The 12,241-nt window shown below is 47.1% G+C and overlaps 1 protein-coding gene across 1 annotated transcript in view; it reads left to right on the top strand.

The window, feature by feature from the left end:
• Window positions 1-4,697, top strand: part of BEST3 (bestrophin 3) — a 29,777-nt gene extending 25,080 nt beyond the window's left edge. The window contains exon 7 of the mRNA XM_046013289.1: window positions 3,755-4,697. Within this exon, the coding sequence (XP_045869245.1) occupies window positions 3,755-4,697 (943 nt within the window). The remainder of the gene's footprint in view (window positions 1-3,754) is intronic.
• The last annotated feature ends 7,544 nt before the right edge of the window (window positions 4,698-12,241 follow it).

The following is a 12,241-nucleotide window of genomic DNA, read 5'->3' on the forward strand; positions in this document are numbered from 1 at the left end:
ACAGAGTCCTTTCCACGTCATCTACTCGTGAAAGCTTTTCCACACCTATTGCTCCTTTTGAACTCCCAACAGTCTGTGAGGCATGTAGACAAAGTACTGTTGTCCTAGTTTATCGAGTAAGATGTTGAGTCACAGAAAGGTTAAGTGGCTTTCCTCAGGTCACACAGCTGGTTAGAGTCAGACCAGATGGCAGAAATCTTGGCTCTTTAATTTAAGCTCCTGAAATAAATCATTTTCCTCACCACAGAGGCAAATCTCAAATTCCATCTTCTGGACACTAATGGCTGCATGGCACTTTCCATGAATGTCCTCCGAGCTCTAATTACCTGCCTATCTAACTCCAAGCAAATTCCAGAACTTAAGACCTTTTTCAGCTGACCTTCTCTAATGTAAAGCAATATAATGTTTCTGCTATCATTGTTTTGAGGCATTTTAAGTGGTGTTATATTTGGGCCTCAAATATAACAAGTGGTGTTATATTTGGGTACAATCCTTTGGGATTGTACCAACCTTTACACGAAAGGGACACTTTAAAAACCAAATAAGGAGGAGAAGAAAGTCTAAAAGGACCTAAAATATACATCCAAGCCTCCCCAACTGAGAAATGAAAAACCTTTAATGTTTTCCATTCCAGGTACTCTAAGCTTTAAACCATTTTGTTCTCAGACCATGGTTTCTGCCATCATATTGGGAACCATGACTGTGGGAGAAAGGAGATGGGGATCGTGAGACGTTCACACACGGAAACATTTGGATGAAAGGTCGTTAGGTTCACCGTGCTAGGGAGTCTCACTGCTGCTCTTAAGTTCTGGAAACACCAGGAAGGCCCCCTTCACCACATCAGTTAACAAGATCCTGGCTGCCAAGTGTTCCTCCAAGGACCCCCTATCGGGTCCTTCAGACTAACAGCATGGAAAGTTCCTGCATCATGTTTCTCACCCAAAGCATTTCTGGATGACCACACTCATCAGTGTTGATTTCCATGTAGTTTTCCAGCTTGCACACTACGACCAAACAACACACAGCTAGTCATGCCCTCCATCCGCAAAGACAGTCCAGAACTAACCACCTCTGCAGTCAAGTCCAAATCTCTCAACCTAGTATGTGAGACTCCATACCACAGTCCAAAGCTGCCTTCTCAGCTGTCTGCCTGACACTCTTCTGCGCTTGACACAACTCCGGTATCTCCCATTCCTCACAAACACCCTCGAGTTTCTTCTGTCTCATTTGCTCAAGTCATTTCTTCCAATTGGAATGCTCAGTCCCTTCTCTGCCCATTGGATTCCTACTCAATGTCAAAGCCAGCTTGAAAGCTTACTTGACCTTCAAATGTACCTATTTATATACAAGCTTCTCCCGCCTTTTAAATGATGTGATATAGTACTTGTGCACCCAATTTATTCATAGCCAGTGCTCACATAGATTGAGTCGGGTAAGCGGATAAATATCACGCGTCCACACCACAGTCTCCTGAGGCAAGCGTGTGCAGCGGGATCTCATGGTCAGCCCTGCCGGGTGTCAGTTGGTGAATCAGTACAGATAGAGCAAGAGCATTGCCCTTTTGCAATTTGCGCCTTGCAGCCGCTCTGTTTTTCTCTAACTGGTGACACAGGGCCTTAATCCTCTTGCCCCCATTGAATATACATGTCCCTCACATCAGTGCATCGTTAGAAAGTTGTGTCCTTTTAGGGTTTACAAAGTTTTGAAGTACTGATGGTACAACCGGGTTTCTTGGAAGATACTATCGTTCTTACAGGGTTGTGTGGTTCAGGAGGAGTCGAGGAAGACAAATCCCAATAAAAAGTAAAGACCCCCAAATGGAGGACAGAGGCTCACCCTACTGAGGGAGCTCCCCAGCTTCGCCTCAGATTCCCAGCGGGGCCATTTTAGTGAAGGACCGCGCTGTTGCTCCTTGGGTGCCCTCCGTAGCCGAGTGCCCTCCTGAAGTGTGACTGCAGATCTGACCTCAGGAAATCCAAGGAGGGGGAGCAGCTGGGCCGCTGAGGCATGAGTCTGCGTTTCTGGAGTGTGTGTGTAAGGGAATCGGAGCCAGGCACAGCCCCGGAGGGGGGCAGGGACGAGGGGGGGCGGGGCGGAGGCTATCCGGTAGCCGAGAGCCCTGCTGGGGCTGTAGAAGAACAGCGCGAGGTTGTAACCGGACGCCATCCGGAGACATTCAGCTGGTTAATCATTTCACTCAGCCATCTTTTATTCATAAACACGGAGCGACGACGTTCTCTTTGCTGCTCACTGTGCCCTTTCGGGTTACACCCGTATCGTGCTGTTCCAACTTTACCCTCTGGGTCACAGAAAGTGCACCTGGCCTTGTGTGGGCATCTCTTCCCCACCGATGGTCACACGGATGGCCTCACGAATCCTGGACCGCGCTGACGGAGCGTGGGTGCTCCCAGAGCCAGTGCGAACGTGTGTGGTTTCAGGCTGAGGTTTAACCTTGAACCTCAGTAAGACCGTATGTGCACCATGTACTGGGAGGCCGGACTTGGCCTTACTACCCCATAGTTCTCACTCTCATTCCAATTACCCATTTTTACTTCAGCCTTGAAGGAGAAGATTCAAAGGGATAGGGTTATTTGGTTTATGTCCCAAATGTTTAAAATGCAACATTACCAAATCAATTAAACTTCAGCCTGGCGGAGCCCAGCCGCATGGCCAGGCCACATACCACACACCACACACCACCCCTCCTCTGCTGTGCTCTTTTCACAGTGTTCACATTTCTCCTTCCTTAACCCTAGATGAGCAGACCAGGGATGGTAAGAAATTACCTGTGGGCAAGGACTGTTTTACTCATTAATCTGCATCACCCCCGGCCACCCCCAGGCCTACCTTATCACCTGACACCCATGAAGCAGACTCTATATAAAAGGGATTAAGAACAAAGGCTTTAGAGTCAGATTTGAGTTCTGCCCCCACAGGCTACATAGCCCTCAGGAATCTCTCAGGGCCTCAGTTTCTTCATCTGTTAAGTGAGAATTATAATAGTACCAGCTCAAACAATGAATGTGGTAATTAAGTGAATTAATGAAAGGAGGTACTTAAATAAATGTAAGCATCAGCTGTGTTTTGCAGGATCTTGCATTTAGCTATGATCCATTGTTTGGGGGGACTTCACGGATCTTTAGTTCATGGCCTTAGTTCACCTGTAATAAGGCTGAAGGAATGCACATTGTATCCTTTTTTTGATTAATGTTCAGATCTCTAAATTAGTGATTTTTAAAAGTATGGTCTGGGAACTGCTGGGAATCCCTAAAAACTAGGATCCCCCCACAAGACCCAAGTCCTTAAGGTCAAAACTATTTTTCTTACAACACTAAAATGTTATTTACCTTTTTCGCTCTCATTCTTTCCTGAGTGTGCAGTGGAATTTTCCAAAGGCTCCATGCTACGTGATGATGTCATCACATAACATTTAATGGAATGTGTGCTTGCACATTCTTGTATGTGTGGTTTTTCTTTTTTTATATTCCTCAGTTATTTCTGATGCAGTAAATAGCAATAGCTATAACCCACATAAACAAATCTCTTTGGGGTATTCAATAGTGCTTCAGAGTTTAAAAAGGTCCTGGGACCAAAAGCTCTGAGAATCTCTGCTAGACTCTCTCAGGTTAAAATCCCCTCCATTTACAGATCTGGAATGCAAACTTTCCAGACTCTGTCCTTAATTTAGAGACACTGCCCGGAGGGTTGGGGTCCCAAAGCCGAGTTGCCTGCATTGTGTCGTTGTGTGTTTCAGACTGTCCGGATCCGACTTCCCTGGCGAGGACTGGCTGTGGAGTTACGAGAAGCACGGCCACCGCCGTTCTGTGATTAGGAGAGTCAAGAGATTCCTGAGCGCCCACGAACACCCCTCCAGCCCCCGGAGGAGAAGCTACCGCCGGCAGGCCAGTGACAGCTCCATGTTCTTTCCCCCAAGCGGTGATGTCAGCCCAGCCAGGGATCTGTTGGATGTGCCCTCCAGAAGCCACCACCGTGCCCCAGGCACCCCGAACCAGACCTGCTCCCCAGAGGGGAGCATCAAGATGTACTCCAGCCTGGGAGAGCTGTCCACCATCAGGGAGACCAGCCGGACGAGCACTTTGCAGAGCCTGAGTCCACAGTCCAGTGTGAGGGTCTCCCCAACCAAAATGCCGCAGGTGCCCGAGGTACTGATCACAGTGGCCGAGGCATCAGTGCCTGTGTCCAATGGCTCTACGGCCTCCATCCAGAGTGCAGAGTTTATTGGGGTGGAGCCAAGTGGGACTGAACAGGAGGGGGTCCCCGTGGGATTGATTCGTTGCCCCTCAGAGAAAGGGACACTTCCGAGGGACCCCAGTCCCCAGACTAGTTCTGCCAAAGATGAAAGAAATGTCCCCACATTTGTCTCTGGGGAAGACCCTAATGATGACAAGTTCCTGAAAAGGTGGAGCCTTCCGGGGTTCCTGGAGTCCAACCACACCTCTCCAGTGGGCCTCCGCCCAGATCCCATGAGCCCTGAGCCCATTCTCTTACTTGACACAGAAACATCTTCAGAGACCAGTGGAATCAACCTTGTGGCTGGCGCTCAAGCCTCTCCTGATATGCTGTATTTAATGGAAAACCTGGACACCAAGGAAACAGATATCATAGATTTTAACAATGAGCCAGCTGAGGAACCACCCAAGGGAAGACCAGAACCTCTAAGACCTGGTTCTAGCTGAGGTTCTTACTTTCAGCATTAGTTCCAGAACATACCTAAGGACTGGTCAACTTTTTTAAAAGCCATCATACTATATAAGCTACTTAAAACTAAAGGGCATTATGATCCTAGTTTCTGAGAACTGAGAAAATCAAATACATTCACATCATCTGTTACAAGGTGACTTTCACAGAAGTCACACAGACCACAGTGACTGTCTTAACCAAACAAGGAATCTTAATAATATATCTATGGCTTATAATTCAGAAATTATGTTACCTTTGGAAAGGATCTTGTAGCCGATAATCCCCCCGTTTTGCCCCCAGAGAGACAAAGGTTGCTTTCCTCCCCACTCTTTCTCTTTTCTTAAACTCCTCAGTCATAAAGAGAGGGATATGGGTCACACGATGCTGCAAAAGCTCCTTCCTAATACTGACTCTTTGAGGCTTTCAAACCATCTCACTCCCACTTTCTAGAACTATGATCACTTCTTGATTCTTAAGCTTCACAGCATTACAACCTCCACCTCCTTTCAATTTCTTTTTCTCTGTTTTCTTTTTATTCTCTCGTCCTTTTGTCTTTCCCTTCTACTCTGTCCCACCTTTCAGATTGTACTATTTTCTGTTGCCAACTCTGCTCCTTACATTTTGCCATGGTTTGCAGACGATGAGGCCTTGGCAGCACCTCCCACAGGGCAATCAAAGATGTCCGCAAGTCCAACCCGACACACTCGAGCCTCCCAGTGGAAGGGGCACGGGGGCTGATGGCAGCCATTGCCATTCTTTCTGTACCCACCCCCTGGTCTTGAACACTGGAGAAATCGGAAGCCAAGAGGACAAGGAATCTCATAAGCAAATGTTTATGGAACCAAAGAATAACAAGGCTTGAGTGTGTTTAGCACGAACTCTTAAGCTAAAATCCCAGTCATGTCACAACATGGGACCAGTTACTGTGTCTGCCAGGTTGTTTGGCATGAGGTAAGATATTGGAGCTGGGAGGTTAAGGGGGTCCAGGACTGCACGATGGGGACAGGACATTGACCAGTTCCCTCCAAGGAGTTGTGGGGGGCGGCAGTTGGTTGGGGCCTCTGACTTCATGTGGAGAAGGCCATGTCTTAGGAATGCTGCTCTCACTATCTCTGTCATATGGCGAAGCTTGACTACATATGACTTAATAAATAAAGTAACCCTAATTGCTACCACTTATCGAGTCCACATGGGTCCAGGCAGCAGCCTGTAAAGTTCACAGAGAATCTCACTAATCCCCACAGGAATCCTATGGATCAGTATACTATTCTCTCCATTTTAAAGATGAAGAAAACAGAGTCTTTGGAAAAGCAAAATAGTGGGACTTGTAACACACAGCTAGAAAGGGGTAGAGCTCAGATTCAAACCCAGGTTTACCTGATTTACCTGACTCAAGAGCCCACCCTCTTAACCTGGGCGCTCCCTCACTGTGTCAAGCCATGTGTGAGGCCCTGAATCAGCCAGCTGTGTGCCCACAGTTCTGGAGGATGCCCCAAGGAAGCCATGCCTGAACTTCTCCAGCCTTGGAGGACCTCTGGGTCCTCCCTGCTTGAGTCTACCTGGTCTTTTTTTTTTTTTTTTTAAGACTTCCTTTCTTTCTTTATTTGAGAGAGAAAGAGAGTGGGGGGTGGGCAGAGGGAGAGGGAGAGAATCGCTAGCAGACTTCAAACTCAGCATGGAGCCCAATGTGGGGCTCAATCCCATGACCCCAAGACCATGACCCGAGCCACTCATGAGGCTCACGAGACACTCAACTGACTGAGCCACTCGGGTGCCCGTACCCGGTCTTTTATGCATGCATACAGGAGGGCATTGCTCCCACTTTGAGCCCAGCCATCATCCACTTCATTTTTCTGACAGAAGAAAGTGGTCAGAACCCTTCTCCCCAACTACTCCCAACATGCAGTGTTATAATTAGCACATTTTTACAAGACCCTGTATCCAACTGGGCCACCCAAGCTACATGACAGCAGTGACATTTACTTTAACTGGGTTTTCTCCAAAGGCTGAAAGGAAATGATATTGGGAGAAATACTATACATCGATGGTTCTCCATGTGGGTCAAGAGGGTTAGCACCTGAGAAGGGACTGATATTCCCAAAGCATTGTAAGGGCTATGCAATCAAGCCCCGACATAAACGCAGCTGAGAGCCAGCCCTAACCCTCCCCCAGCCCCTAATTGCTATTTTTTTTGGCTATTTCAACTTAAGTTGAAATTCTCTTCTCTTTGGCTTTATCTATTGCTCAAATTCAAACAAGTTTCTATCTAGCTGCTTTCAAAATATAAGCAATTTTTGTTCATAAATCCAAGGTGATAAATGAGACACACAGAGAATGTATGACTCCAGGTGTCCACTCTCCCAGACTAGGGAAGTGTTCATTCATCCCTGCTTCCATCCATCCCTTATGCACCTTTGTCCAGAGAACTATTTAATTTCCTCAGTACTTCATCAGACTCTGAGGGGGCCTCCCGTTTCCTCCTTGCTTCCTAAAAGCTGAATAATGACTCATTCAATGAGCCCATGTGGTTGAATTCAGCTATAAGTTCAAGCTAGCAATTGCCCAGATCAGATGAAGAAATCTCTATTCATTCTAAAATGGGTTTTTACCTAACACAGACCAAAGCTGGAAAAAAAAAAAAAATTCTTCTCTGGTGCCTGATTTCATTGCCTGCACAGCCCATTTTCTCCTGGGCTCTGGAAACTTCTACCCCCTGCATAAATGGTCACCTGGCCTGCTGGCTTGGTCTTTTTGGCTTGTCCAACCCCTAGAATAGGCCCTCCCATGCATCAGATGCAATCCTCAAAGCCAGAGAGTGCAACACGGCCAAGACCCCTTTGCCTCCTTCTCTCTCAGCCCACAGGAGCTAGCTGTGTCCTGCCCACAAGTCAGGGAAGGTAAAGGCCCGTGGAACTTCTTCTCTGTCATCCAAGAATTCAGGGATGACCGGCCTCCCCACAAAACTAAGAAGACTGTTCTCTCCCCTCTTTAACTGTCCCATGAACAGCTGGGTTCAGCTAAGCCATGGAAAACACAGTTTAAATGGAATGGAGAAATGTAAAATTGTCCATTTGTTTAAAGACTCATACATCCTCTTTTTTTTTTTTTAAGATTATTTATTTATTTATTTGTCAGAGAAAGAGAGAGAGAGAGAGCACCAGCGAGCACAAGCAGGATGAGCAGCAGGCTCTCCGCTCAGAGAGCCCAATGCGGAACTTGATCCCAGAACCCTGGGATCATAACCTGAGCCAAAGGCAGACGCTTCACTGACTGAGCCACCCAGGCATCCCCTCACATGTTCTCATTTTCAGTGCCTTCGCTCTCTAGCTTCTTCTCCAGAGACATTGATTCAGTCCTTAATCATTTTTCTAAAATCTTCTCACTGTAACCTCTACTCTCTGAGAATCCACTGAGCCCAGGCAGCCATGTGGTGTAACAGAATAAGGAGTACAAAACCGGCTTGTGACTTCTGCCCCTGTAGCTTTATGAACTTGAATGAGCCCCTGTCCTTCTGCCTCTCGCAGTCTTATCTGTGAAATGGGCTCTTCTTAGCACCATCTCACTGGCCCTTGTGAGAGGCTGAGGGGGCTTATGAGAAAAGGCTGGGAGTCCCAGGCAGCAATGTCTTGTTGATGGGCTGGGCTGAACTTGATGACCCCATGATTCTGCAGGAAAAAGGACTTGCCCCTTTCCACTTTGGCCGTTTGCTTGTCGAGTTCCCTTTATTCGCAAAGATTCTAATCTCTTTCATTCAAGAAAGCTTGTCATTTCTCTTTTGGCTTCATTTTTTTTTTCTTTCATACACTTCTCAGCATCTCCCACATCTTCCTTCTCTCTAGTGTTTTGTCATTCCTTCACTTCTCACCAGATTTATCACCATGGTGATGAGTGCCTCCCCCACCCAATCTCTGCACCAATCTCCTCAGCCAAAATGTGGAACTTGGAACAGTTAATTGCTCCTGTTCTTTCCACTATAATTCTAGAGGATTTAGCACCCCTGGTTTGAAGTCAGAGGACTGCCTTAGGGCAGCTAATCTCCCTAAACCTGGTTCTTTTTGGAATTAATTCTGGGTATTTTGGAATAAGCACCACAACTGTAAAAACTCCGACGCAAGAACCAAATTCGAATCCGATTCCACCTGCTCTTCCCTCATCAAATCATCACGTACGTGACCCACAACAAACATTTTCTGAAGTGCTGGGGGGGGTATTAACAGTCATAACCAAGGATTTTCCTCATTTCATCTTATTGTACTGTCTCACGGAGATCCTCAATCCTTTCACATGCATTCATTTAGGGTTCAACCAACCCTAATTTTGGGGACAGTTGTTCCCACCAAAAAGGACACTGAGTCAAAAGAACCAATTCAAGAATGCCCACCTTGTCCTCCTATTGCAAATCCTAGAGAATCCAGAAGGATCCCAACCCACTAGCACAGCTGGAGAGAGGTGACCCCAACAGACATTACCTCTTCCCAGCCTCCCTTCACACCTCTGCAGGGCACGCGCCTGTGGCCAACGCAAACAGGAAACAAAGGCACCGACCCGGGAAAGCAGCGGCCCAAGAACCACAGTTGCCCTCATGACTCAGTTAACTCGGACCAAGGGCTTCCGTTTTTGTGCGGTGGTTGTTTTACTTCTGAATTAATTCAGCAAATAGGCCCCAACCTTTTTGCCACAGGTAGATGTGACTGGATGGTTACCTGGACCCGTCTTCTCGGAGCTTCTGGTTTTAAACTTTTACCGAACAGAGTCAGCAAACAGACTGCAGCATCTTTTACCCTGAAACAAGGAAGAACATTTCTCAAACAGATCGTGTACAGAAATGCCAGTCTGTACAAGCTAGTGGTTCTCCACTGGAGGTGATTTTGTCCCCCCGCCCCGGAGGTATTTGGCAATCTCTGGAGATGTTTGGGGTTGTCACACTGAGGAGCGCGACTGGCCAGGGATGTTGCTAAACTAGACATCCTACACTGGACAGGAAAGACCACCACAACAGCTAGCCAACCACAAATAGTGCAGTCGGGAACCCTGACTGGGGCCAATAGGAAGGTTAAAATGAGACAACTATTGGGGAGACTAATGAAGAGAGATGAAGAAGAGAGAGGACTAGGGGACAGCAGATGAACTCAGCCACTGGCTGAACTCCAGCAGTGAGCGCCAACGGCAAGCTGGGCACAACTTCTCCCTGACACTAAAGGAGCCGATAGGTCAAATCCAGAAAAAGTGGGTACGAACCCCGAGTTTCGCCCTGAGAGAATTCCCTGGAAGGCTCTTAACCAGGAAGAGTGGCCAAACGCCATTGCTAGCCTGGCGGTGTGGCTCACAGAATGGGTGGTGACAGTATATTCTACCAAATATTACGTAAGAACGTGCCCCAATGCACTGCTAGACAATGGAGAGTTTCAGCCTTTATCTATGCCTCCCTGAGGATCAAACAAATAAACCATATCTTCTAGAGAAATAATTTGGCATTTTACTTTGTATAGAAGGGATATTTTTCAGTAGAGAATTGTTACAATGAGTAGGATATCTGCCTCCTCCCCACAGGCCAAGCGACCTCACAGATTTCCCAGCGCTCCCAGGAGAATAACATCAGAGACTTAGTGTCTTCCTGGATGATGTCACCAGCCTTTTATTATGACTTTTATTCACAGTCACTCGTGAGGCAACTGCTGTGTCGACCGCAAAGCTGGGCGGGTGGAAGTGGGTAGGAGTTAGGACCCTCCGACTCCCACATCATCTGTCCTTCTTTTCCTGTTTGTATGTTTGTTTCATCCCCAATCCTGTTCACCTCTGAACTATTTTAATTTGTTTAGTGTAAAGCCCTTTGTTTGTAAATGTTCTTACACAACCTGTATCTGGGTACAAGTTTTAACTTAGGTTAATGATTTTATATTATAGGTCTCATCTGTGTTTTTAAGGTCCCCCCCAAGCTCCCTGTGTACCTCCCATCTGTTGCTTCTAACTCCGGCATCTTCTGAGATGTCTTTTATCTCACTCATTTACTCCCTTGTTGCCTCCCTCCCTTCCACGGTAAGTTCCTCCTCCAAAGGCTTCCTTTATGGCCCCCATGGAGTGCATACCTGGGAGCAGAGTCATAGCTGAGTCACAGAGTCTGGATATACTAACCTGAGTCCCTCCTGCCAGACACGCTCCAGAACCACAGCGCTGGTTGGCCCTCCACCACCCACGGTTTCTCCCCACCATCCCCTCCCTGCCCCATGCTCCGCACTACCTAGGTTTTGCATTTTTCCAGTCTAACAAGTGTAAAGTGACACCTAATCCTTGTTTAATTGACATTTACTTGCTAATTAAGTATTACTGATCACTGTATGACATTTACCTGTTTTACTACTGAGGTTAAGCATCCCTTTATATACTTGTTAATTCTTTTGGGACATCTCTTCTGAATTTCCTTTTCAAATTCTTTGCCCTTTTATTTAAGGCGTTTCTATGTTTTTCTTGTTGACTTTCAGGAGTTCCTTCTATATTCTAGAACAATAGTAGACAGACCCTCGTTGGTTTTAGACATTGCAACAATCTTTTTAACCCTTTAAGTGTCATTAAAAGTGTGTGCCTTGGTGTTATTTGTTGACTAGAAATCCTTAATTTTAACATAATCAAGTTCATCAAGGTTTTTTGGTTTGTTTGTTTTTTTTTTTTATGCTTTTGCAGTTTTGGATAAGAAATCCTTCTGCCCCTCTATGTCAGGATGCTCTCCCACTCTCCTAGATTTTCCTATGAATCTTTACAGTGGTGTGTAGGTGTCCAGTTTTATTTTCCTCCATAGATTGAGGCAGGTCCCCCCATCGCCTCCTGCTAAGCGAGTAGTCTATAAGTTCCATGTATTTCCTGAAAGGCAGATGCACTGGTCTGAAGGAAAGTGGCATCTGAGAGAGAAGAAAGATGGGGTATGAATGGGAGAAGAGAAAGCGGAGTTCAACTCCATCAAACTCCAATTCCTCCCCACTAAATACAAACCGTTTCCAAAATGCACCCCCTCCTGTTGTCTTTTGACTAGTGATTTGCCCATTTGAACGCCTGAAGCATGGAAACTCCTGTTAATACTCGACTGCATAGAAACCCACGAGAACTAAGCCATGTCTTCCATCAGGCCGAGACCGAACTGTGAGAGGCAAGCCTGAGACGCGGGGAGCGCCCGCCTAGGTCCGTGCTGCAAGGATAGCTCAGGCTCCCGCCAAGCTCAAAGGAAGGCGGGATGGAATCGCAGAGGCCGGGTCCGCAATCCAACCGCGATCCAGCCGGAGGTGTAAGAGCGGGGACCTGCGGGGCTTTCCACCGTCTTCACCCTGCCGGAACAGGCTTTCCTCCAAGATGGGTGGATCCGGGGTGTTCACGGCCACCCTCAGCCCTGTCCTGAGGCTCGCGTGTGAAGCCACAGCCCTAGAATTCTTCAAACACGCTATCTCCTCAACAGAAGCAGCACGTCGTCTGCGGTTCCGCTGAAGCTCTTCCGCGGACTTCCAGCTTCCGGGCACGTGGGCTTCCGGGGAAACAGCCGAATAAAGCGGTCGCT

This window comes from Meles meles, chromosome 7 (assembly GCF_922984935.1).
Source record: "Meles meles chromosome 7, mMelMel3.1 paternal haplotype, whole genome shotgun sequence".
Lineage (NCBI taxonomy): Eukaryota > Metazoa > Chordata > Mammalia > Carnivora > Mustelidae > Meles > Meles meles.